Source organism: Capra hircus, chromosome 26, assembly GCF_001704415.2.
Source record: "Capra hircus breed San Clemente chromosome 26, ASM170441v1, whole genome shotgun sequence".
NCBI classification, from domain to species: domain Eukaryota; kingdom Metazoa; phylum Chordata; class Mammalia; order Artiodactyla; family Bovidae; genus Capra; species Capra hircus.
Genome location: NC_030833.1, coordinates 1,264,847 through 1,291,143, shown reverse-complemented (window position 1 = coordinate 1,291,143; position 26,297 = coordinate 1,264,847). Strand labels below are relative to the sequence as shown.

At 57.3% G+C, this 26,297-nt stretch overlaps 1 protein-coding gene and 1 long non-coding RNA gene across 17 annotated transcripts; one reads left to right on the top strand and one right to left on the bottom strand.

Moving 5' to 3' along the window:
- Nucleotides 795–12,321, top strand: LOC106503653. 16 transcript variants are annotated; one of them, XR_001917331.1, is made up of 7 exons: nucleotides 795–1,580; nucleotides 2,620–5,918; nucleotides 7,242–7,561; nucleotides 9,467–9,589; nucleotides 9,964–10,021; nucleotides 10,327–10,424; nucleotides 11,403–12,321. It is a non-coding gene; the product is annotated as an uncharacterized LOC106503653 (long non-coding RNA). The 16 variants fall into 16 exon arrangements; XR_001917329.1 differs by having other exon boundaries at nucleotides 795–3,779; nucleotides 4,075–5,918; XR_001917332.1 differs by having other exon boundaries at nucleotides 795–3,790; nucleotides 4,075–5,918.
- BNIP3 (BCL2 interacting protein 3) lies at nucleotides 15,172–26,018 on the bottom strand. The gene is made up of 6 exons (XM_018041549.1): nucleotides 25,814–26,018; nucleotides 19,189–19,339; nucleotides 18,809–18,893; nucleotides 17,340–17,449; nucleotides 17,120–17,272; nucleotides 15,172–16,172 (listed from the first exon to the last, which is right to left on the bottom strand). The coding sequence occupies exons 1-6, from the start codon at nucleotides 25,857–25,859 to the stop codon at nucleotides 16,127–16,129; spliced, it is 591 nt and encodes a 196-aa protein (XP_017897038.1). The 5' UTR covers nucleotides 25,860–26,018; the 3' UTR covers nucleotides 15,172–16,126.

Genomic DNA, 26,297 nt, shown 5'->3' with positions numbered 1-26,297 from the left:
TCGCTTCAGTCGTGTCCGACTCTGTGTGACCCCATAGACGGCCTCCCACCAGGCTCCCCCGTCCCTGGGATTCTCCAGGCAAGAATGCTGGAGTGGGTTGCCATTTCCTTCTCCAATGCATGAAAGTGAAAAGTGAAAGTGAAGTCGCTCAGTCGTGTCCAACTCTTAGCAACCCCATGGACTGTAGCCTATCAGGCTCCTCCGTCCATGGGATTTTCCAGGCAAGAGTGCTGGAGTGGATTGCCATTTCCTTCTCCAGCGGATCTTCCCGACCCAGGAATCGAACCCAGGTCTCCCACACTGCAGGCAGATGCTTTACCGTCTAAGCCACCAGGAAAGCTGAAGCCACAGCTGAAATGCAGGGGTGTGAATTCTGCATCTTGAGCTGCACTTAGTAGAGTGCTGGCTCATAGGAAATACCTTAATACACGGTGGCTTCTTAGTGAGTCATGAGGGTACCTGCCCCAGAGGTCGTAAGTTCCCTGAGAAAGATGTGGAAAATTTAGGTGAAAAAAACAAATGATGAGTCCTCATTTTTAACCATATCTGTAAGCATGTCATTCACTCTTAAAAAGGGGTGAGAAAGTTAATACAGATCATCAAAGAAAGGGCATTAATGAGCATAAACATTTTAATTAAAGCAGTGATGAGGTTTTATTTTTGCTTTACATTTCTGGAAAGAGTGGGCTTCCCTGGTAGCTAGTAAAGAATCTGCCTGCAATGCAAGAGACCTCAGTTCGATTCCTGGGTCAGGAAGAGCTGCTGGAGAAGGGATAGGCTACCCATTCCAGGGTTCTCGGGCTTCCCTGGTGGCTCAGCAGGTAAAGAATCCACCTGCGATGTGGGAGACCTGGGTTCAGTCGCTGTGTGTGGAAGGTCCTCGGGAGAAGGGCACGGCCGCCCACTCCGGTATTCTGGCCTGGAGAATCCCATGGACGTGTAGTCCATGTGTAGGCCGTGGGGTCGCAGAGTCGGAAACGATTGAGCGACTTTCACTTTCTGGAAAGAGTATCTTGAACTCATTTTTCTGGAGGGCAGTTTCATGTTATCTGTCAAACTTTAAGCAAGGGTTGGGAGCATATGGCTTCGTTACCGGAATATGTCAGCATTTCATGAAGACATATTTAGAGTTGTGCATTGCAGCAATGTAATATCTGGAAAAGCTTACGTGTGCCACAGTCATGATGTAATCAAACGCTGTGTGTCACACCCATGCTGTGGGTTAAGGGGCCCGTGCCCGTCGGAAAGCAGCTTGTGGAATGCTGGGTGAGTTGGGTGAGAGGCAGTGCACAGGTCAGTGACCCCGTGTAACCTGAGGGGGTGCAAATGTTGGGAAGGCACTGGGTGGCTGGCGTCTGGGGACCCGGGGCTGAAAGCTCAGGTTTGCAGCACAGAGGGGCTCTGGCTTCTATTCTGCACTGCCTCGTATTAATGTTCCACGCTGCGGAGGTGCCGTTTGTGATGATACAAAGGCCAGTTAAGAGGAGGGAAAGACTAGCTTTATGACGACGGAGAAAGTTCCTCTTCCTGCTGCTTATGAACACGTACTGTTGAGACTGCCACTTGTCACCCTGGACATGGTAAGGATTTTGATCTCGAGGGTTTTGGGTTTTGTTTCTTGGAGTCTAGTTGATTTACAATCCCATGTTAGTTTCAGATGTACAGCAAAGTCATTCAGTTCTGTGTATTTTTTCCCAGATTATTTTCCATTATAGGTCATTACTATAAGATGCGAGACAGTGGCTATAGGTGTGCTACGCAGTGAATCCTGCTCTCACCTGTTTTGTGTGTAGTAGTTTGTATTCGTTAACCCTGCTTTTCCGAGTTTTAGCTCTGCCCCAGGTATCTGTAACGACAAAATAGATGCCCATGAACACATGTCTATTACTGAAGCTCTAGTGTTTGTAACTAGGTGTGAAACAAGCAAGATGATAAGCCTGTTCATAGCGATTGTTGGGAGGGGACCTTCGGGGCCTGCGTGCGTCAGTGCGTGGGTAAACAGACATAACTTTATTAACCGTGGGAGCTGTTTCTGGCTTTGTTGCAGCCATTTGCACTGACCTGGAAATCTGCATGTTTAAAGAAATGTCATAATCTCATTGTTTCTCTGATGCACCTTACATATAGGAGAAATATTTTAAATCTTGAGACCATCATTTGCCACCTCGCATTTTGACAACTATAGGTTGCTTTTACCTGGCTTCTGTAATCAGATTGAATTCATGTTGGAAGTTTACATTTTATCGGTCGTATTATTTTGTTAGTATTTAGTTTGTTTATTTTGATCTTAGAGCTCTCCTAAAAGCTACAGTGGATATTTCTAATTTTAGACTCATACATATTTACATAGCTTAATGAAAATAATTTTTCTCACTGCTGGCAGTCATGGAATTTCTCTTAAAAGATTCACACCATTTTAATTAAGTGTGAGAATCACTGGCAGAGCTGGATACCATTAATTATATAATATTGTGCACCCCCTGGGTATAAGTGACATACACTTTCCATCCCTTTTAGTCCAATAAGACTATTTTGGTTTCATTTAAGCAAATTTGGTTATTTCACATAATTTAATTTAAAAGGTGACACTTCTAACAAAAAGCTTTATTCTTTCCCAAGGCTTACTGAAGATTTAAAAAAAAACAAAACCCAGCTGGCAGAATTCAGTACATTCTTGCTGTTCTTCAGTCGCTAAGTCACGTCTGATTCTTTGTGACCCCAGGAACGGCAGCACTCCAGGCTTCTCTGTCCTCAGTATCTCCTGAAGTTTGCCCAGATTCATGTCTATTGAGTCAGTGATTCTATCCAACCATCTCATCTAAGTAAGAACTTATTTTAGGAAGGATATCATAAATTAACAAATATATGTTTGTGCAGATCTTTAAGAGTTGGGCTTCACTTGTGGCTCAGCTAGTAAAGAATCTGCCTGCAATGCAGGAGACCTGGGTTGGGAAGATCCCCTGGAGAAGGGAAAGGCCGCCCACTCCAGTGTTCTGGCCTGGAGCATCCCATGGGCTTCGTAGTCCGTGGGGCTGCAGAGAGCCGGATACGGCAGAGCGACTGCCACTTTCACTCAAGAGTTCCGTTACTTTGTGGCCCCCTTTCTGGGACGTTCTTCAAGTCGTTTCAACTTCGGGGTCTGTCTTCCGTTAGTAGGTAAGTTGTGTATCACAGCTGTTTACACCGCATGGCTTTGAATGCTCTCTTCCTCTGTAATGCGGAGGTAGGACACCCGCTTTGAGCAGGCCCCAGCCGCAGGCTTGGGTCTCTTGTGCTCCGACCCTTGCACGGAGCAGCCGGAGAGGAGAGTCTCTGCAGCAGCTGACTAAGATGAAGAGTCTACTTCTGGTCAGAAAACATGCTCACACCAGCCTCTCAGAAGACCAGACTTTGTCCAATCGGTCTGTGCTCAGCAAAGCTGAACCCCAGAGAAAGTGGATTCCCCTGAAGCCCAACCTGGGTGTCCTTCCCGATCAGAAATCTATGTCATAAACCCAGGTCCACCTCCTCTGCCTGAAGTGCTTGCCTCTGAACACCCGAGGCCTTTTCGGTCTGGGCTTTGCTCTTTGTTCCTGTGGCTTTACCCCCCTCCGAGCGGCTGTCCAGATCTCTGTGCTGGCCGTGTCAGAAATCTCAGCGTCCCACTAGGTGACGATGCCATCCTTATCAAAGGCAGTGACTCCCCAGACCTGAGACTTTCGCTGGTGCTCGCAGTGACGCTGCTTTGTCCAGAAGCTGACCGGTCACCACACAGAGGAACGCACGTCTGTCTCTGTCACGTAAGCATCAGGTTTGTCTTTAAAGTGACGCCAGGCATGGATTTTAAGTTGGGCAGCGGTCTTCTAGAGCCAGTTCTCCGTTTTTGCTTTCTCTCAAAATTAATTTCCTAAATTTCTACTCTGTATCGAGTAGCAAGACAGCCCAGTCTAGAGAAATGCTGATGTGCCAGGGACCCATGAACCCATACGGACTCTGGGCTCCAGAGCCAGAAAGTGGATGCTGGATAATTACAGGTTTCTCGTGGAAATTTTCTTCATCCAAGGAGAAAACTTCGTATGTGCTCATCTTGTCCAGGCTCTGCACTTGGACTCCCCAGCCGCCTGTGTGACTGGGTGCTCCCCGCAGACGGTGAGTGTCTTCAGCAGAACATCAGAGCTCTTGAGAAAGTTACTTTCCGGTTCTGTGAAACCAGACTGGCCTCACTTCTTCGATTATTGGTGAGTGAGGATGCCGTCTGTTACCTGATGTCCATTTCTGTGGCGCTTTGTGTCCTTTGTCGTTTTCTCTGAGTAATCTGTGAGGACTGTCATGCGTGAAGGGTTTGTTTATGCAGTCGCATCTATCGTGGTTGTCATAAAGATTCTGTCCCCCCATCAGGATTCGGATGCCCGTCTTGTGACCAGGCTCATAAAGCTGGGGACTGGCATGTGCTTCCTGGGGTCTGCTGGCACTCTTGTGCCTTGAATCCACTCACAGGGGCGGGCTGGTGCCCTGTGGCTCCTCGCCTCCCGCTTGACTTTCAGCCAGTACCCAACCTTGCCCCTTGGCAAGCTCTCTCCTGAGCTGGGTCACCACTGTCTCATTTTGGGGGTGGTTCCTCCCCCAGCCAGGGGGGTGGGGGGGCGTCCTCAAAGGCCTGTGCTGACCAGTCCTCCGGAACCCACTGGCCGCTCGGCCCGATTCTGGGCTGGCCTGGTCCCCACTCTGCTTGGCACCTGGCGATGCCTGCAGCCGGGTGCTGGGCAGCATCGCGCTCCAGTGCTTCGGGGCCCTGCGCGTGCTGTCTGACGGCTGCAGACGCTGCTGCGGGGTCACCGGGTATGTCAGCCTCCTCGTCCGTTCCTGCACGCCTGGCCGGACCCACAGCCGGGTCCACTCCTCCTCGTGTTCTCAGTCAAGCAGTGTCTGTTTGGCAGCCTGCCGTGTGACCTTGCTCTGATAGCTTAGAACATGCTCTTGACATCGGATACCTCGACCCTGTCGGGATCCTTTGGAGTCTGGCAATGCTCCTGCGTCTGCGCCGTTTCGTGGCTGTTCATGTGGGACTCGAGTGCAGTGGGCACTTGGCCGCTTTTCTTCCTTATCTTTTAATGTGTGTTATGTTGCTTTGAAAGTCTTTCATAGAAGGCTAGCAGTCACAATGAGGTGAAGGCAGCCCCCTCTCCCCAGGCGTTGCTGGATCTGATTAGTCCATTAACGTACATCTTCTTACGTAGCAGATTACAGTGCCTGTAATCGCCTCCTTCAAACACCTAAGCTCTTAAACCTCCTGCCTGCGAGCCCTGCCTTAACCATGCGCTTCCAGACATCATGGACAGAAGCCAGCCAACATGGAGGAGCTGACGGAGGTGGTCACAGTGGCAGAGCCTGACCCCCTCCAGTGTTGCCTGCTCATCCACAGCGGAGGCCGACCCCCTCCAGTGCCGCAAGCCCATCTACAGTGGACCCTGATCACTACCAGTGCCGCCAGCTACGTCCACGGCGGAGCCTGCCCCCCTCCAGCCCGAGCCCCTCCAGGGCAGCGTGCTCGTCCACGGCGGAGCCCGATCCCCTCCAGGGCAGCGTGCTCGTCCACGGCGGAGCCCGATCCCCTCCAGGGCAGCGTGCTCGTCCACGGCGGAGCCCGATCCCTTCCAGGGCAGCGTGCTCGTCCACGGCGGAGGCCGAGCCCCTCCAGGGCAGCGTGCTCGTCCACGGCGGAGCCCGAGCCCCTCCAGGGCAGCGTGCTCGTCCACAGTGGAGGCCGATCCCCTCCAGGGCAGCGTGCTCGTCCACGGCGGAGCCCGATCCCCTCCAGGGCAGCGTGCTCGTCCACGGCGGAGGCCGACCCCCTCCAGGGCAGCGTCTACAGCAGCAGCACAGGGCCGTCTGCCCCTGTGACACGCGGTCCTCCGCCCCGCACTGCCGGCACGCCAAGGGTAAGTGCTGGCGAGCTCAGGCACGTCACATTCAGAGCCCGCCTTGTCTAGGCGCTCACCACCTCCAGAGACCTCGCGGTGCCTCCTGTCGCCTGCGTGCCTGCCTGCACGGAGGCCCTGCTTCCTGGGTACCCGCGGTGGGGCCTGCAGGTCACCCCGGCCAGCCCCTCTGTGCACGGGGACCTCTGCTGAGGCCGGAGGCTGTCTCTGCGCCTGGGATGGGCTCTGTCCCTGCAAAGCTTTGCTGGCCTGGAAGCCAGTTCCCTCAGGAAAGTCCAGGCTTTAGCCCACTGAGCCTTGAGGTCCTTCTGGGGGAAAAGAGCTTTGGGTTTGTTATTTTTACTCGTAAGGAACAGGCCCTACTTTGTAGAAAACCAAGAAGTCTGTGTGTCCTGACAGTGTATGTGTCCTGGGAACTCTGCCAGCATGCCTCTGGGCGCTGAGCGCTGACGGCATCCCGGCTCAGAGTGCCGTGGATTGTCCTGTTCTGGACGCTCTGTCCTGCAGTGAAGTCAGTGTATTGGTCAGTCCGTCCAGAGTGTCTCCCGCTGTAAAGTGGGTCAGCTCCAGCAGAGCCTGCACATTTGCCCTGTGTCTTCAAGACAACACTCTTGAGTAAACAGGCTTAGATTCCAAGAATGGTTTTATTTGTCAGCCAAGTTATTTATGTGAGTAAACACTCAGTAAACGCTCAGTATTGCCGCTAGGTTGCTTAGGATGAACTTCAGATGCAGAGTCAATAAACATATAGGTTCTTTGTAATACATAAATTTTTTTAAAAAAGCAGCAGCTGAAGATGAAAGTACAGAGGTCCTTGCTCACAGCTCCCTGAGCCAGGACAGGTGCTGGGGTCTGGCGCACGGGCGGGTGGGGGGTAAGACAGGCACTTGAGTTATTGCTGATAAAGCAAAAGTGCTGGGGAAAGAAAGGTCTGCCCGGGAAGTCTTCAGAATCTTTCTGAAGGCAGTAGGTGGGTTTTGCTGCAGTGAGTCTCGCCCATCGAATGCTGAAGGAAACCCCTCTCCCGACGGGCGGTAGCAGGTGGGACTGCTGTGGCCGCAGTCCCGCCGTCCTCAGCCAAGGGCTGGCCCTGCAGCACCCGTGGCTCGGGAGTCAGAGGGCCCTGGGCCCGCGTTGGCCTCTCGTGGTGCCCGGCGTGGAGTCTGCCAGCCGGTGCATACCAGGCCCCGGCCCCGGGGAGCCACAGGCTGTGCGGGGCGTCTGCGGGGTGCCCGATGGCTCTCCAGGTTTCAGGCCAGGGCCCGGTGAGCCCGGGGGCCTCGCTTGCACTGCAAAGTGGGTTGTTCCCTGGCTTTTAAACAGAAGTGGAGACACTGTGTTTTCCGGTTTTGGAAGAGCCCAGCAGTAGGTCCTTCTCAGAAATCATCTCCTCCGTGTCCGACATGAAATTCAGCCGCAGCGGTCAGTATGGGATGAGCCAGGACTGCCTGTCAGTGGAGGTGTGGGGCCTCGACACGGAGCGCCGGCCCGTCGAGACCCACCGGGCGAGGCCTTGGGGGCCACCACCCCGACCTTCCTGCGCTTCCATTAAGGTTCACGAGCACCTGCGAAGCAAGCCGTGTCCACTCTGCGAAAATGACTGCATCTTCGATAACTGAGTGCTGCTGGAGGGGCTCCACCAGGTGAGGCCGGCGTGGGGACCTGGGCCTCCAGGGCCAGGGCTGGCGCAGGCCCGGCCGCCCGAGTGGAAACGGGGTCTGGGCACCTTTCTCGCCGTGCCTGCGATTCCATCCATGTCTGAACAGCAAGCACAGCGCTAGGTTCACACTGGCTGTGTCTGAAATGCTTAGAGGATGACAATTTCTTATTTTGTATTATTTCCAAGAGGAGTGAAAGGAGGAGGTGAGGAGGGTCGTGTGGGCGGGTGGGATGGCCTTTGCCTTGGGGACGAGTGGAGGACGAGACCCGAGAATGCAGCGTGTGTGGACGGTAGTGCGGGGCTGGTGGGACGCCCCTCTCTGCCGGGGCTACGGCCGTCTCTATGCCTCTGGTTGTCTGTGGGCACGTGCCTTAGAAGTGACAGCCACACTGGTTCTGCCTAGAGGTCTGTGTTTGATAACGTTTGAAGCCTCTGCTGCCGTGAGATGGGAGGAGATGCTGCCGTGGGCCTGGGATGGGGCTGTGTGCCATGTGGGGCTTGAGCATGTATCCGAACTGAGGGCCTCCCGGTGGTGGTGAGGGGCTGCCAGACGTCCCGAGGCGCTCTGCGGCACAGACCCCAGGACTGCTGGCCGCGAAGCCGCCATCCCTTGCGCATGAAGAGGGAGGGGGAGTAAAGAGGGCGCGGCACTGGCCTTGGGGCCTCTGCAGGACCCAGGACCCAGGAGCCCCGGCGGGAGGAGCCGTGACTGGACCCGCAGAGGTTGGCTCTTGAGACGGAGACCCTTGGGATCTGTAGAAGGCACCCATCTGCATTAGACAGGCCCCAAGGGAGACGCGTGTGTGAGAGACCTCGGGCTGGGGTGGACCACGTCCCCAGCATTGGTGAGCCCCAGTATGGCTATGTGTGTGTGTGTGTACGTGTGTTGATGTGGGGAGCACGCCCCGCGAGCCACTCCAGGCACATGGGGCGCAGACATGTCAGGTATGGGCGCCTGCTCTTCACAGGCTGATGTGTCCCACGTGGTGCCAGCAGCGGGTGGACAGTGTGGTGCCCGGGGCAGAGACAGGACTTCGCCCTAAGCCCCGCACAGCCGCCTGGGCACCGTCAGAGCCCTGAGGGGAGCCCCAGGCCAGGCGGGGCCGCCCTCCTGGCGTGCTCGGCGTCACGGCAACACTTAGAGCTCGGGGTCCACCCGGCTTCAGAAGGTGGAAAACACAGCTGGGGCTGCGACAGGCCCAGATCCAGAGCCCTCACGAAGCGCTTTCTCAGCAGACCCGCTGAGGGCATGCAGGGCCACGGAGGACTTGCCCTTCCCAGGGCGCCAGGGCCCAGGATTTCCCTGGGTTAAAACCCCTGAAACCAGAGCTCACAGGTGCAGACGGGCAGGCATGCGTAGGAAGGGCAGTGCACACATGCCCCCGGAAACAAGAGCGCGCGGCGCTCCGAGAACCCTGCTTCCAGAGGCACGCGCAGCCGCACGTACACGGTGCAGGAGGGGCCGGCCTGCCGTGCGCACGGCACTCATGTGGCCCCCACACTGGGAGGGGACCCCGGCTACTGCTTGGGACGCGAGCTGCGTCCTGAAAACCCACAGTGGATTCAGCACCCCCTGTGCAGCTGAGGAGACCCTGAATTCACTGAAGATGGGAAACATTCTAGGGAGAAAGTCGAGGTTTTACCTTTTTCAAAAACACATTGATATAATTAAAAGTGTAGATTCCTTACTGTCCGCCCTTTGATTCTGTTGTATTTGTGTTTACTGACATGGCTGTGTATGGGGTTCAGTGGGACAGTCTCAGCACGGCTCTCTCCTGGCCGTTAGTCTTCCTGTCTGATGTCTGGAGGCGGCGAGCCGCTTCATCCGGGGCCGGCGGGGCGGGAGGAAGGGCCCCTCGTCGCTGACAGGTCCTCATCCTTCATGCAGCGCTGTCCTCACGGGCCCTACAACAGCTCCTCCTGGGTGTTCGACCGGTCCACCCCGAGGGTCAAGACGCCAGAGGCCTGCAGGGTGAACAGCAAGCCTTGGGCCAGCCTGCAGCCTCGCAGGGTATGTGTGGGCGGGAGGCAGAAGGGTGAGGTGAGCGTGGGCAGCGTGGACCAGCAGGAAGACCCTGCACACGCGGGCACCCGGCCAAGAGTCATTGCTATGGCCGCCACCTGTACACCGTCCAGGACGAGGTCAGCTACAGCACACAGGGCCCCGCGTCTGCAGAATCACGCCTGCTTGCTGTCGGAGCTCGGTGGCCGCCATGCCTCTGAGAAGCAGGGGTGCCCTCCTTCCTCAGCACAGACTGCCTGGGGCTCCAAGCGGGGGCCCCAGCTTCTGCTCCGGGGAGCAGGGCCCTGGGTGTCGCTGCTCAGGTGAGAAGCCAGCTGGAAGCAGGCCTCGAGGCCGTGACTAACACAGACGTCTTTATTTAGGTCTGAGCCTGCCTTCCAGATTAGAGACCAGACACTCACACCCAAGAGGAGTCGTCAGGTGCAGCCTCTCCTACCAGCCCTCCTCCCCCCCTGCCATCCCCCGGGCCTCCACCCACATGGCCACGTCCGCCATCCACCCACCAGCCTCGATGGCTCTGTGTCCCCGGTGTGGCCCCAGGCAGCTGCACTCCCCACTCCTGTGTCCACTGTCACCCCTTGTGGGGCAGCCGCTTAAGAAAAGCAACGCACTGTAAAGAGTGTCTTTAAGTCCAAAATAAGCATCGTCTCTTTACTTGCTTTCATTGCACGTAATGAAATTATGCAGAATTAAGACTTTAAAACTCTTTTATACTTCGTTGACAGAACGGTGGAATGTACGTAGTGCCTGAGGCTCTGAGCGTGTGCATCCCCAAACTTCTGCAACCCTTGTTTCTGCAGAACTGGTACCGCCGACCCACCAGGTGAGGACTGGACGAAGCCTCAGCTGAGAGAGAAGATCATAGGGAGCAGCCTCAGAACTGCTGCTGAGAAGCTGACACGGGGTTTGAATCACGCCGCAGATGCACTGCCGTTGAAAACTTTCGCGCTTTTTCTAAACCTTTTTTAAAGTACTAGGTGCGGAGTGGAGGGATAACATACTTCTTTAAAATGCTAAAATTATACTCTGGATTTCACACTTAAAGGCAGCAAAAATTAAACCATTTTAATTTCTATCCCTTGATGGTTTAACAGTAGGATCTTTGGTGTCAGAGATCAAGATTTCCCCTGCCCCCCTCAAAAAATACAGAGGTAACAATAAGTCACTGGAGCTTGCTCTGTGGAATTCCACACTGGAGCCTCGGCCCCAGTCCTCCGGGGGGCGGGAGGCTGGGCCCACGCACTGCTCGTGGACTCACTGTGCTGGCGGAGGCCCCATCAGCGCACATTTCAGTTGCAAATTGAGAACCAAAACGTATTAGGTGGGTACAAACATAATTGCGGTTTTTGCATTGTTGAAACAGAGAAGGCAGTGGCACCCCACTCCAGTACTCTTGCCTGGAAAATCCCATGGATGGAGGAGCCTGGTGGGCTGCTGTCCATGGGGTCGCTAAGAGTCAGACATGACTGAGCGACTTCACTTTCACTGTTCACTTTCATGCATTGGAGAAGGGAATGGCAACCCACTCCAGTGTTCGGAGAAACTCAGGGACGGGGGAGCCTGGTGGGCTGCCATCTATGGGGTCGCACAGAGTCGGACACGACTGAAGCGACGCAGCAGCAGCAGCAGCAGCATTGCTGGAATTTGTCGTTTGATACTGGAATACATCCTTGATGTGGTTATGTTATATATCACTTCTTGCTTTGTTTTTCTGCTAATGACTGACTGCTGTGTATTTCATATTTGAGACTAGGGAAATGATGTTAGACAAAAAGCAAATTCCAGCAATTTTCTTATTCAGGTTCAAAATGGGTCAGAAAGCAGCGGCGACAGCTCGCAACGTCTACAGCGCGTTTGGGCCAGGAACAGCTAATGAGCATACACTGCAGCGGGGGTTCGTTTGCAAAGAAGATGAGAGCCTTGAAGACGGAGTGCAGTGGCCAACCGTCAGAAGCTGACAGTGAGCAACGGAGGGCCATCATCCACGCTGATCCGCTAACTACGTAAGAATCTGCCACAGAACTCAAGCGCCAACTGTGCTACGGTCATTTGGCATTTGAAGCAAATTGAAGAGGTAAAAAGGCTCACTAAGTGGGTGCCTCGTGAGGTGACCAAACATTTTTTTATAAATGGTCATTTTTAAGCCTTGTCTTTCTTCTCTTACTGTATGCAAAACCTAAGAACCACGTCTCAGTTGGATTGTGACGGGTGATGAAAAGCGGATTTTATACAACTGGCAGTGACCAGCTCAGCGGCTGGACTGAGAAGAAGCTCCAGAGCACTTTCCAGAGTCACACTTGCACCAAAAATAGGTCAGGTCACTGGTGGTCTGCTGCCCCTCTGAGCCACGACAGCTTTCAGAATCCCAGTGAAACCATTCCACCTGAGAAGTAGGCTCAGCAGACCAAGGAAATACACCAACAACTGCAACACAAGCCACCGTCGGTCAACAGAAAGGGCCCAGGTCTCCCCAGCGACGCCCGACCACGTCTCACAAGCAGCGCTTCGGGAGCTGAGAAGCAGCTCAGCGACTTTCTGCAGAGAAAGCATTTCCACAACCAGCGGGAGGCAGAAGCTATTTTCCAAGCGTTCATCAGATCCCAAAACATGGATTTTTATGCTACAGAAATATTAACTATAACTATTTATTGCTCCTTGGAAGAAAAGCTATGACCAGCCTAGACAGCATATTCAAAAGCAGAGACGTTACTTTGCCGACAAAGGTCCATCTGGTCAAGGCTATGGATTTTCCAGTAGTCAGGTATGGATGTGAGAGTTGGACCATAAAGAAGGCTGAGTGCTGAAGAATTGATGCTTTTGAACTGTGCTGTTGGAGATTCTTGAGAGTCCCTCGGACTGCGAGGAGATCAGTCCTAAGTGTTCATTGGAAGGACTGATGCTAAAGCTGAAACTCCAATACTTTGGCCACCTGAACTGAGTGATTGGAAAAGCTGGGAAAGACTGAAGGCAGGAGGAGAAGGGGCCGACACAGGATGAGATGGTTGGATGGCATCACTGACTTGATGGACATGAGTTTAAGCAAGCTCCAGGAGTTGGTGATGGACAGGGAGGCCTGGCGTGCTGCAGTCCCTGGGTGACTGATAACGATTTAAAATTCATGGTCTGAAATCACAATTACTTTTGCACCAACCTAACACACTTACTTGAAAGGTAATTCTTTTACTCTGTTGGTTGTGATGCAGTTCACAAATCTGATATTGAACAACTGTCTTAAGTCCTTAAGCATTTCTGGAAAGATGTGGCTGTATATATTTGTTTCGCTATTTTTGCCAAAAGTTTAATAAATTTCAAATGTTATTGGACAGTTTTTTCCATATTTGCTTCAAGACATATTTCCCACCGAACAGGAAACCAGCCTTCTGCCTTTCAGAGGGCCCTGAGCTGGGGTGTGCATGGCCAGGCAGGGGTCCCTGTTTGGGGCTGACGGCCCTCAGAAGTGCTCTTGAGGAGTATGAGATTTAAGAGATGCCCAGCAATTTCTCCAGGCTTCTTTGCCAGTTGACACTTTTGATTCCATACAAGCCTCTTCCCCTCCTGATGACGTAAGAATCCTGTGGTTCATCGGACTTAAGTTTACCTTATTTTGGCTGCACTGGCCCTTAGCGGCTGTGTGTGAGCTTTGCCTGCGTGTGCTGAGCACAGGCTCAGGAGTCATGGCCCACGGCCTTAGTTGCTCCACAGCACGTGGGGTCTTCCCAGACCCGGGATCGAACCCGTGGCCCCTGCACAGCAGGCAGGTCCCACCACTGGACTGGTAGGAACGCTCCCATTTCAATAGTGCGCTTCCCTGTTACCACCGACTTGAACTGACGACTTTGGCCCTAAATGGAGCAGCCCTGTGGGCCTGCGAGGAGGTTATTCAGAGGGTCCCACCCCCTCTCCTGGTCACACCCCACCCGTGCAGACAGCCAGGCTCACTCATTTCTGGCAGATTCATCCCGAGTTTTTGGCGCAAATGAGCAGATGCGCAGCCTCTGGCTCCTTTCTGCACGTTGCTCAGTCGCTCAGTCACGTCTGACTCTGCGACCCCGTGAAACTGCAGCATGCCAGCCTTCACTCTCCTTAGCTGTCTCCCAGTTTGTCCACATTCATTTCCGTGGAATCAGTGATGCTATCTAACCAGCTCATCCCCTGCCACCCTCTTCTTTTGCCTTCAGAATTTCCCAGCCTCAGCCTCTTCCAACTAGTCAAGTCTTCAAATCAGGTGGCCAAAGTATTGGAGCTTCAGCATCAGTCCTTCCAGTGAATATTCAGGGTTGATTTCCTTTGGGACGGACTGGTTGGATCTCCTCACCACCCAGGGCACTTTCATGAGTCTTCTCCAGCACAATCCAAACGCACCCGTTCTGCAGGAACAATACGAAACCATTTCACTGGCACACACTGTCCCTCAGCCTGCAGTTAGGGCTCAGCAGACTCAGCCCTTCCCCCGGGGCAGCTCAGAGGGGTATGGACCGGCCCTGTGGCTGCCCGAGCTCTCCAGGTGGGCCTGCTCACCAACGGGGGTGGGGTGGGGTTAAAGGCCAGGCCTCAGAAAACCCGGCAGCTGCTTATAAAACGGGGCACTGGGATGCTCCCTCACCGCTTTATTTCATGCTGGCAGCCGCACGGTACCAGCTCGGGGACCCTGTCACGTCTCCCAAGTCGTCATCTTTGTGCACACGCGTTGTCAAGTGCTAAACCACAAGTGGCCCAGACACGTGCCGCTGAAGGTGCGCCCCGCTTCCCACCAGGGCGGGCCCACAGTCTGCAGGTGCGCCAGGCAAGAGTCTGGTCGGGAAACAGCCGAGCACAGGCTTGAAAATCTTCTGGAGGATGTTGAGTATTTTGTGAACCTGCTTCTCAGTCAGTAAAATGAACGAAGCGTGATCTGCGTTAACAGGAGGGTGTACGGGAGCTGTCACAGTGCTGTCTCGTTCAAAAAAGTGAAAACACTCACACACACACAGTCCCACACCTTAAATGGACCAGACGCTCACTGTAACATCACAGTGACGGGAGAGAAGCTTCAGGGATCCTGGTGACCGTGTTTGGCAGCTCAGCTGTGTCCACAACAGCGTCAGTCAGTGGGCAGAGCTGGGAGAAAGGATATGCAACCTGGGAGAGCAGGAACAGAGAAATAATCCCGCCAGAAAACAAGAGAGAACCACGGTTTTAAAAAATGAAACCAAAAGGAAGTTAATGGAATCAATCATGGATTAAAACTGGTGTTCCAGAGAAGAAACGGAGGATACCCTCAAGAGCTTACAACTCCTCACCCCAGAGCACTTCCTCGCAGCCTCGCTGCATGAAGCTGCCTCATTCTGTCACGGCCCAACTCACCCGTGCTCTCCAAGATGAGCTGGCCCTGGAGACCCCTGGCCTCACGGGAGGCACTGAGCACAGCCTCAACCATGCCCATCGCGGTGAGACGTGCCTCTGGCCAGGACACATCAGCAGGACGCAGGCTTCGCCTCTTCAAGACTAGTCGTGTAAAGAAGCTGACGCCTCGCCTCCAGATGGAAGGCCTGCGGGTTACCTCCAAGGTCATTGTTTAAATATAAACCAAGTTTTTAAAAATTAGAATGTTACATTTATTGAACACAACTGAAATTTAGTGTGGAAAAGTGAAGCAAATACAACAGCATTTATTTATACAGTGTATGAAAGGGCACCGTTTAACCCCCCGGCAGTGGGGATACACCTGGCTTCACCAAAAAGCTTGTATGCCGTTTAGTTTCAAACCATATGTTAATACCATAACCAAGGATTTGGCAAACATTTATTTTTTTTCTATTTCCAGCCTTTTAAAGTAGACAGAATAGTTTAGAATGAAGCTGATACTAAGAGCACAAAAAACTGAACACAGACTAAACTCCGCGATCCGGAGACGCGAGGAGACAGTGGTTGTCCAGTGGCTGCTGTCCGGGGCGGCGCTGACAGTCTCAGGGGGTCCGTCCAGTGCTGCCCAACAGCCCGGGGTGGGGACCGCTCGGTGCTGCCCGTGTCACGGCCTGGATTCTACAGGCTGTGCACCAGAGCCAGCAGACACTCAGTGCTAAGGGCTGTCTGCAGCGGACGGACGCGTCCACCGAAACGTCCGCAGCAGGGAGTAAGGCCACGTGTTTATTCAGGTAAACCCCTCAGGCAGTCCTTCTAGCATCAGCAGCATTCCTTCCCTCAAAATAGTGTCTAACGCGATCAAGGTCGCAGGTAATTCATTAAAATACTACATACAACATAACTAGAGATTTTAAAATTATTTATACTTTGATATTTATAATATCTGAGGAAGGTTACTACCAAATTATTACAGTAGGTATTAATCAATGACATGCTTGTCGCTCGATCCCCAAGTCTGGCTGCGGGAGAGCGTGGTTTACTGTCTGTCTCTCTGAGTTAGGGAGGCAGCGCTGCCAGAAGAAACGACGTGTGGGGCAGCGGCCCAGGACCGAGACAGCTGCTTCTGTGCGCTGTGCGGGGCACGGGCCCCCGCGGCGTGGGGACACTGGGCTACAGCCTGCATCAGAACGTGCTGGTGGACGTGGTCAGGCGCCTTCCTATGTAGATCCTGACAGAGAAAGGAGGCGGTCATCACATGGCAGCGCGCCTCCCAGGGGCGCGCGCTGCTGAGACAGCAGCTGACCGGCCCAGCTCATTCACAGAAGGGGCCTGGCTGCCAGCACTCAGTGGACACGGGCGTCACTCTCACCAGCACGCATTTCAGCATCCAATTCAGAAAAAGCCAGCTGTGCGCTAATAGCTTCGCAACGCACACGCTCGGCACACACGAAGGCCGGCTGCTCCTGAGCTGAGAGGCTCCCTCTCTCCTCACTTTCTGACCTGATCAGCCAGTCGCCCACGGGACAGCTGACAGCCCCCGGTCTATCGGCACATCTCACAGAAACCACTGCTGCACGGGACGCCCCAGGAGGCCCAGAACGGAGGGGTGTCGGGGGGCTGTCCGGGAGGAGGGCGGGGGGAGGACATCAAGGGCCTGCAGGCCAGTAGGGAGTCTCCGCAGAGCAACGGGACAGGAGGGCTTGATCCTGACCCCCGTGAAGTCTCAGAGGGCAGACACACCTGCAGAAATCCACCCCAAAGTGAAGGCTGAAGCCTAAGCCCGCTAGGCCCTGGAGGACCTGAATGCTGGTTCTGGACAAAGCTCCCTGCAGGACTGACAGCCCGACTCTGAGAAGCACTGGCCCAAACAGCCCACACACTGCGCTGAGGGGAAGGCAGGGCAGAGCCCAGAGCGGGGGCAGGCCACGGGCCGGGGCGCAGGGGGACGGGTGGGGGCCCTGCTCCCGCCTCCCCGAGCCAGCGAGCCGGGCATCGGCTCTGCCCCGTTCTCGAGCCCGGGGGCCCAGCCCGCAACAGAAGCCCATCCTGACAGCCGGGGGCCCAGTAGGCTGCCCAGGAGAAGCCCGTCCACCCGCATCAGGACCGGGGAGACCAGCACCCTCCACGTGCGAGCCTCCCCAGCCTGCGCCCGAGGCCGGCACAGGCGACACTCACCCCAGCCCGATGGCCAGCAGGTGGGACAGCAGCAGCGACGGCAGGAAGACCTTGAGGAACTCGGCGGAGAAGATGCCGCCCTTCTTCATGACGCTGGTGTTGCGCATGCTGAGCGTGGGTGCGCGCTTCGGGTGCCTCAAGAGCAGGAGCTCCCTGCGGGGAGAGGCGGTCAGCGGGCGCCAGCTCCCGGCCCCAGAGGCCCCCGCGGACACAGACTCACTTTGCTGGGGGGATGTTCTCTGGCCGACTGGACCAATCCCAAATCCAGTCTGAGTTTTTCTTCAGGATGCTTTCGACCTCTTTCCTCCTCTCCATGTAGTCTTCCTCGGACTGCAGGAGACGAGGTCAGTGAACCCGCTGCCTCCACCCCAGGAAGCTCACCGCCCCCCGCCACACCCCCTGTGGAGGGGCCGCCGGACTCCAGCGGCCCTGAGCTGCAGGCACTGCCCCAGGGGGGCACCGGCCAGTGGGGACAGACGTCCACAGAGACGCCGGCTGTGGTTCTGGGTGTAAAAGGAAAAACAGAAATCCCCGAAAAGGCCCGCAACAGGGATGTGCCTGAGCTGACGGCACACGGCTGCAGTGAGCAGGTGCATGTCCGCGTCTGGCAGAAGAGAGGACCAGAAGCCCACGCACACCCCTGGTCTCAGTGACCTTAAAGATACACGTTATTAACAGTACGCTAATTAAAGAGCTTTAAAAAGGTGCATTTCTTAGAACTTTAAAAACTCTGTGCCTGATCATAGAATTCCTCTTTAAATTCAGGGGGGGAAATTATGGAAATATTCTAGAACACGGTACCAAAACCAACCAAACACCTGGACACAGCGAAGCTGGGCTGGACCCTGCACATCTGGGAGCGGGCAGGCAGCACCCTGGAGAGGCCCGAGCACGAGGACTGCTGAGCCCCTGGGGAGGGAGAGCCTGAGGGGCAGCCGGCAGGCAGCAGGGGGCCAGCGGCATCGGCCGGAAGCTCGGTCCCCACAGCTCTCACAGTGAGGAAGGGAGCGGGGCCTTTCCCTTCTCCAGGAGATCTTCCCGACCCAGGAGTGGAACCGGGGTCTCCTACACTGCAGGCGGATTCGTTACCAGCTGAGCCCCCAGGAAAGCAGGGGCCCCCAGGTTCCTAGATCCCGACACCCCCGAGCATCACAAGAGGCAGCAGGCAGGGAGACGGCCTGGCGAGGCCGCACTGGCCACTGGCCCAGCCCAGGTCTCAGCAAGGCAGCTCGGGCCACAGCCCACCCTTGGACTTCCCCCCAGCAGGGGCTACGGCCCCAGCAACTCAGAGATTCTTAAAGGAAAGTCAGAAAACGAGGCTCAGCCTCCACCAGTCTGGTCAGCTCCTAACCCGAACCACACAAGCACGAGTCAGTGAAGCCCAAGGTACGGTTTCTGGAAGCAACTAGTGCCGTCCCAGTGGGGAGGCCCTGGGCAGGCCTCCAGACCCCCATGGGCCCCCACCTATCCCGCCCCGCGTCCCCTGGAGGGCGTGTGGGGCAGAGGGGGCCCTGGGCACACACCCTGAACCAAATGGCCCGGCTGCCTCCGGTCCACTCTGTGAAGTGCTGGAGACGCCCCACCCCCACGGCTGAGAGAGGGTCTGAGGAAGCAGAAGTCCGGCTCTTGGGCCAGGTCCCCCAGCACCCGGTTCCGACAGATCACACGGGCAGACCGAGCGCCCCCTACCTGGGAGCTGTTCTTCTCTCCGAGGCTGTGCGCGTCTGTCTCAGAAGCTCTGTTAGTGTCCTGCGGGGTCTGTGAGCGGGGCGGGCTTGGGGGAAACAGCACACGTTCACCTTTCCATCAGGACACACAGACCCCCCCCACACACAGGGGACAGCGTCCCGGGAGAAGGAAGTACTCCCGCCAGCCCCTGGGGGACCAGGGCCGAAGAGTCACAGCGGCCCCCTGCCTTCCCAGCTGAGCTCGAGGCCCAGCAGGCAGCAGCAGGGGCAGGACCCCACGGCTGGTGTCCGCCGACCCGAGAGCAAAGGGCCCGCCGTCTGGGCGCTGGCGGAGGCCGGGCAGGCCCGCGGAGCCACACCGGGACGCGCGCATTCGCCCACCTGTCACAGTGGGAGCTCTTGGAGCTGCTCCGGCCGGACTCGTGCTGCGCGTCCAGCAGGATCTTCTCCATGTCGCCGTTATAAATAGAAGCAGAGTCGGGAACACTGCCCCCGCTCCCATTACTGCCGAAGTGTAACTCTACCCAGGAGCCTGGCGGGGAAGAGAGAAGGACCGGGTTGCAATTTTCCGTCCATCCCGGAGTCTGCTGCTAAGATACAGAACTCACCCCGTCTGTTTCAAGAGGTGCCAGAGACTCCCACGGGCCCCCGCGGGAATCTGGCCGCAGCGCCCCCAGGCCCGGCTCGGGCCCTGTCCACAGTGAGCCTCCACAGGGACCCTCGGGAGCCGCACCCCAGACCATCTGCTCCGTCAGCAGAGGCCCTGTGGCTAGGACAAGCCCGCACTCAGCTCTCAGCAGAAAAAGGGCTCAACCAGCACCTCGGGGACTTAGAAATTAAGGAAAGCTTTAAAATTTCAACATTCCAGCCTCACATTCTGACCCCGAGGCCCCACAGATCAGTGACCGATTCCCACGGCTTAGCACTTGATAACTTCACCAGGGCAACGGCAGCTGAGCCAGCGGGACCTCTGCTCAGCGGGCCGAGCCCCTCCCGGCCCCAGCAAGGGGAGGAGTCCCCAGTCCAGGCGCCGCCCCCGGTGGGTCCTGGCAGGGAGGCAGTGCTGCTGCTCCTGGCCGGGTGCTGTGGGGGCTGACACGGGGACGAACTCAGGAGGAGAGCAGCGTGGCAAGTCCACGGGCGGACGGGGTGGACACCGGAGAGCTCCTGAAGCACGAAGGTCCGCCTGCGGCGTGGACCTGAGGCCCAGCCCGGTGGCCCCACAAGGAGCCGCTGCCCACTCCTCCGCGCTCGGCTGCGTGGCCGGCTGCCACAGGCTCTCATGCCTGAACCACTCGGGGCGCTGGGTGTGGGCGGGGAGCCCTGCTGTGCATCCAGTGTGGGACCGCCGCGGCCCTGAGCAGCAGAGCCGCCCTCTGCGCCTCCGCCTGGGGGCCAGTTCTGAGACACGGGCGCGGGTGGGCATGGTGAGGGGCTGGTCCTCACCGCGGGCGCACATCAGGGGGGCTGGGACAGGACGGCCGGCTTATTCAGTGCTGCTGCCTTCTCAGGGGTTGGGCATTTTCCCACAGGCCTGCTGGCCGAGGGGGGAGCTTCTTTTCCACGTTAGCTGTTGAAACCCGCTCCTCTCTTCCGCAGAGCGGCCCGTCTTTCTGCATCGAGCTCAATATTCGAGACTCTCAGCTTTCCTTTTTTTGGCCACATGGGAAGGCCTGCAGCACTGAGTCCAGCCTGACCACTGGGCCACCGGGGCCCGCCGGCACACGCCTGTCTCCACCCCAGTGTGATGCTGGCGACTGAGGAGAGACTGCCCTTCCAGTCAGATCTTCAGGTGAGAGGACGAAACACTCTTGCTTTTAATTCCGTCAAACCTGAGGCCACGAAGGTCCACTGCACCGCCTCGCTCCGGGGCCCCCTGCACGTGTGCGCTGGCACGGTGAGCTCATCCCGGCCCTCCACTGCCCAGCTCACTAACGACACTGCCGCCCCACCCCAGCCTCTCCCGAGCTGGCCGCTCGCACAGCTCTCTTCCCGGCCCAGGACTGTCCACTGCAGGTCACGGTCCGGCCTCCCCAGGTGGGTGCAGGCCGGGAGCACCCAGGCCGGCGCCAGACCCCGGCCCTCCAGGGCCCCGCCCCAGGGCTGCTCTGCACCCCCTGGGGGCACCACCCGACACCCGGGCCCCAGGCCCAGACCCCCGCCTCACCCCTCCTCTGACAGTCCTGCCCCGACAGCTGCCGGCTGCAGACACGTCACAGTCATCAAGAAAGGCCGATCACAGGAATAAACGTCCACGCACAGCACAGGCAGCCTCCCACTGAGCTGCCGACCAGATGGTCACAGCTGCCAACTGAACGCACCATCTTCTCTTCAGCCTCTCCAGTTTCCTCACACCGGCCTGGCCCACACCAGGCGGGCCACGGTGTGTCCTGGAGCCTGGGGCGCCCTGGACACTGCCCGCCCCCAGCCTCTGCAGGTCAGCAGAAGGAAAGCCCCGAAGCTCACTGAGAGCGGCTCCATGTGGACGCCTTCACAGCCCCCTCCTTTCCGGGGCGAGGGGACACTGCCAGCCCGTGCTCGCCCCACAACAGGGCCAGAGCCCCAGGCCCTCCTCCAGGCGCAGGTCCCCTCTGCTGGGTTCTGGGGGGCCCAGTTCCGGGCCTGGCTGCCCAGACTACCTTTACATATGGCGTCTGACACCACCTCGGACATGAAATTGGGGGGTGGGGGGGGTTTTATATCAATAACCAGTTTTCCAGCTGCAACAGGCGGCCCAGCAAGTTGGTTTTGACACTACCTGTAGTGGTCTCAGTCCCCCAAGACTATCCCCGCAGGGGACACCTCAAACGCCTGACAACAAGAATTCAGGGGTTCCCACAACCCTCCCTTGTCAGCAACTCCCTGGGACAAGCCACAGAAGTCAGGACAATACCATGCCTGCACGAAGGCCTTCTCAGAAGGGCAGGCACACAGGCAGTGGTGGGCGAGGGCAGTTCTGCGCCCTCTCCCGGTGCGTCCTATAACCCAACCTCAGTGCCCTCCCCAGGGGGGCCTGGGGAGGGCAAGTGCTGATTTCCGGCCATCCCCATCCCACCCCACCCTGAGGCTACCGAGGGCCTAGCCAGTCACCTCACTAGCACAGACTCAAGTGTTTTCCAAAGATCTCAAGACAGTCCAAGGGTTCCTAGAGCCGAGCTGTGGATCTGGAACCAGGGACAAAGATTAAACACATTTTTCAAATTAAAATACAAGGGACACACAACACTGTCAGTTTCAGGGCTTGGCTGGAGGTCCAGTGGCTAAGAATCCACTCTGCAATGCAAGGGACACAGGTTCAGCCCCTGGTCCAGGAAGATCCCACATCCCCGCAAAGCAACTAAGCCCACGGGCCTCGACTACCCAGCCTGTGTGCCGGAGCCCAGGAGCCACGGCTCCTGAGGCCCTGGGGTCCGTGCTCCACAAGGGGAGACGCCGCGGGGAGGAGGCCGCCCACCGCAAGGCCAGGAGCCCTGCTCGCTGCAGCTAGAGAAGACCCGGGTGCAGCAGCTAAGGCCCAGCAGGGCCACAAGGCAGGATGTTCTTAAAAAAAAAATAACAACACGGGGAGCTTCAGGCGCAGGTTTAGATTCCACTCCAGACTCCATGGAGACATGCACGCTTTTCGGAACCATCTCACTGAAAGTGTTGGGCACCCTTTAGAAAGACCTCCACCCGGGCTGTCTACAGCGGAGCTCTGTCTACAGCACAGCTCAGAGGCTGTGGTTCACTAACCGACCAGAGTTTATGATTAACCTGCAGCAACTGCACAGGGGAGCAGCTCCCTGGAAAACGAGGACAAGGGGCCATTAATCTTCTTTCACCTGCAGCTAAGATCACTCACCTTTCTAAGCAAGAAAGAGGGGTTTCAGGTTGCTTCACTGTTAGTCACTAGGTCGGGTTCCACTCTTTGCGACCCTGTGGACTATAGCCAGCTCCTCCGTCCATGGGATTCTCCAGGCAAGAGCACTGGGGTGGGCTGCCGTTTCCTCCCCGGATCCTCCCAGCCCAGGGATCGCACCGTGGATCACACCTGCCACGCCTCCTGCACTGCAGGCGGGCTCTTTACCGCCTAGGCACCAGGGAAGCCCTCGAGCTGCTTTACAACCTCAGATCACTTCCTCAGAACCCCAAACAGCCTGTGAGATAATCGGGCCGCGGGAAAAGGGGCGGTGGTTGCTGATCCAGGCGAGTCTTGCCCTGACTCAGGCCACTGGCCACACTGACCTGTAATTCACACTGACAAGACATGGGGCAGGGGGACTGGGCAGATGAGACGGGCGGGGAGCCTCGGCCAGTGCCCCGCCACGGCAGAAGAGAGCTACAAGCCTGCACGACAGGCCATTTCTCACATAAAACCTCCTGCCACCCCCAGGATACTTGGTCCCAAAAGAAGAAAAGCCCGCATCTTGAATGAGACGATTCGTGGGCCCCAAGAAGATCTGTAACCACAACGCTGTCCCGTCTTCAAGCTCTGGAGAGGCCACAGAACGACCCAGACAGAACCACTTACTGACGGGGCCACAAATGCCATGAATTCAGCTGACCTCAACTGCCAGTAACCGGGCACAAGCTGTGATCACATGGAGAGTGTTAAACAGTTCCCTGAGCCACTGCTTGGCAGGCTAGACGGTTGACTAAAGCTTCCAGTTCACCCTAGCCTGAAAACAGACAATGCCAATTGTCTTTCTTAACTTGTGGAGCCTTACCCTATCAACTAACCTCAACACAGCACCCACACTTTCTATCCTATTTTGCACAGAGCTTCTCACAGTCCCTGCCTGCACTGAGACTCCCTGCTCCTGGCCCCAGGACAACATCCCTCTCCAGCACCCCCCGCAGAGCACCCCACACCCCAGTCTGGGGCAACAGGTCACAACCCCGGCTATGACAACCACCTCTGGTGCTTTCCCTGTTATCCAGCAGTCTCACCCACCAGCCAGAAAATCCTGATTTGAAATGCTACAACAGAACCCTGGTACCTTTACTTTGAAAAAGCCACAATGGTGACGGTGGGCAGCCAGGGTTGAAAACTACAAGGGCATGACCTACAAGATGTTGGGGTCTTTGGGACAGGTGGAACCCGGAGGGCAGCCCTGGGGCAGCGCAAGGGCTACGCCTGGAGGCAAGGACCACCCGCATCGGAAGGCTTCTTCCCTAGGAGAGGTGGGACTTAAGAAATCCCGGTTTTTAAGTTTCTTGAGGTGGTACAGGAACGAGAGGCTTGGCATCTGGGCAGGAACTGGTGGGCACCCCTTCCCTCTGCCTGTCTGCCGCCTTCTGTCACCGAAGCCGGAGGAGCCTGGCACCCGAAGAGCCCTAACTGCTGTCACCTGCCTGCCGTGTGCTCTGCCTTGCCTCACGGCCTCACTGTGGCCATCTGAAACGCACAGGGTAGGCCCGGGTCTCACTGCCAGAAACCCCGTCCCTCTCAAAGTGCAGGACGCGAGACCTGCATGTTCTGTGCCTCTTCGTGCGCCGCGCCTTCACCCACGGTGGGGGCCTGCAGCAACGCAACCCTCTGACTGGCTGCAGACAGACCAGCAGGTGAGAGGTGGGGGCCACCTCGGGGCAAGCCGGGGCCACCTGCTAGCACAGCACTGGGGGGCACCTCTGGGAAGTTAAGTTTCGCACACCCACCCACAATGCTGCGAGATTACATTACAGAACTCCACCTTCCCCCGGGGCACGTTAGGGGGTGTTTATCTGAGACAGGAAAGGCATCTAGGACATCTCGCTGCTGGTCACCAGCTTTAACTAGAGCGGACCAGGGAGCTGAGGCAGCAGGGCTCAGGGAAAGCATCTGGCCAGAGACAAGCAGAGGGGAGAGCACTGGCCTTTGTCTTCGGCCTCAGCGACCAACTGCGCCCAGTTCTTTCCGAGGTAAACAAGAGGTAATCAAATCAAAACTGAGCCCAGGGCAAGTGTCGGCCCAGCCACCAATCCCCGGCCGGATTCGGTTTCCCAGGGCGGCCGGGCCCACGTGACCCCTCCCACACGGGCCAGAGGCGCGAGTGCCCGGCTGCACGTACCCCAGACCGCGGCCCAAAGACTCCTCGACAGTTTCCCCTCACCGTGTAACCGTCTTTTTATAGAATACACAAAACCGAGGAGCGAACCTTTTACCCCATGAGCTGGCACTCTGCGTTGCCAATGACTCAGCAGTTGGGTCTGCCAACCGAGGGCTAGCGATGAAGCCGCTCTGGACACTGCGGGCTCTTCGGACCGGTGTGGCCACTAAGGGAACGCACCACGGTAGGGGCAGAGTAGTCTGCTAACAGGACTGATTTGAAGGCGGTTCATCAAACACTCTTTAGATCTTTTATAAGGCAAAGATTCAGTCCCTTAAACTATCTCAAAGAAAATAACCCATGTCGAAATTTAAGAAAAGATTATAGGATTTTTAGGCTGTGATTGCGGTTTCACAATATACGACGAATTTTGCCAAGTCTTAGCGAGTAAAATGCTGTTTCAACGAATACAGAAAATTAGTGGCTCAAATTCAGGCAGTGTGATGATTTTTAAATCTTAATAAACCTTTAAAATTCTCTACGGTGTCCACGGTCCTCTCCAAACCTTATTTACGCGCTCCCGCGTCCCACTTAACTCTTGCTTCAGAGAAGGGTCGGCGCTCGGCCCCTCCTCCAGCCGCGGCAGGGGCGGGGGTCCAGGCTGCACCCCCGTCCGGCTCCGCGGGCGGGTGTCCGCTCGGGAGTCTGCAGTGCGGCCAGCCGCCCCGTGTTCCCCGGCAGGCCAACCCGCGACCCCGGACGAGCGATCGTGGAGGAGGAGCGACCCCCGCCGCTTCCCCTCAGGCCGCCCTGCCCCGAGTCCCAGAGCGCGTCCTCCCCAGTCTCCCCGGGCCGGTACCGGCACCGAAACCAGCACCGGGCTGCGCCTCGGAAGACCAGGCACCCGCGGGCTCCGGCCGCCTGGGGGGTCCTCTCCGCAGGCCGCCGCGTCGCCGCGGGCCCCTCGCCGCGGGCCCCTCGCCCGGGCCCCCGCTCACCGTGCAGGCTCTCCTCCTGCAGCCCGGGGCTCTCGCTCTGCGACATGACGGCGGGGCGAGGGCGCCGTGGCCGGCGGGTCGGGGTCTGCGGGCGCGCCAAGGGAGCGCAGGGGCCGGAGCACCTTAGGCAGCGGACGAAGCGTCGTCGGCCCGCGGCCCCGACTGACTGACGCCGGCGGCCGACGCACAGCAGATAAGCAGCGGCGCCGCCCATTGGGCGCGGGGCGGGGCCTGCGCGTGCGCGAGGCGCGGGGCGCGTGCGGCGCGTGCGACGCGTGCGCGAGGCGGGGGCGGGGCAGGGCGGGGGGCGCCTGAGGAGCGGGCCGCGCGTGCGCGGCCGGGGCGCGGGGGCGGGCTCCGCGCGTGCGCAATCGGGGAGCGGCGCGGGAGTCCGGCAGGTACGCGCGGGACGTGCGGGAGCCGCCTAGAAACTGAGGCGGGCGGCGGACGGGGCCTGGCGGGGCGGCTCGGCCGGGCGATGCAG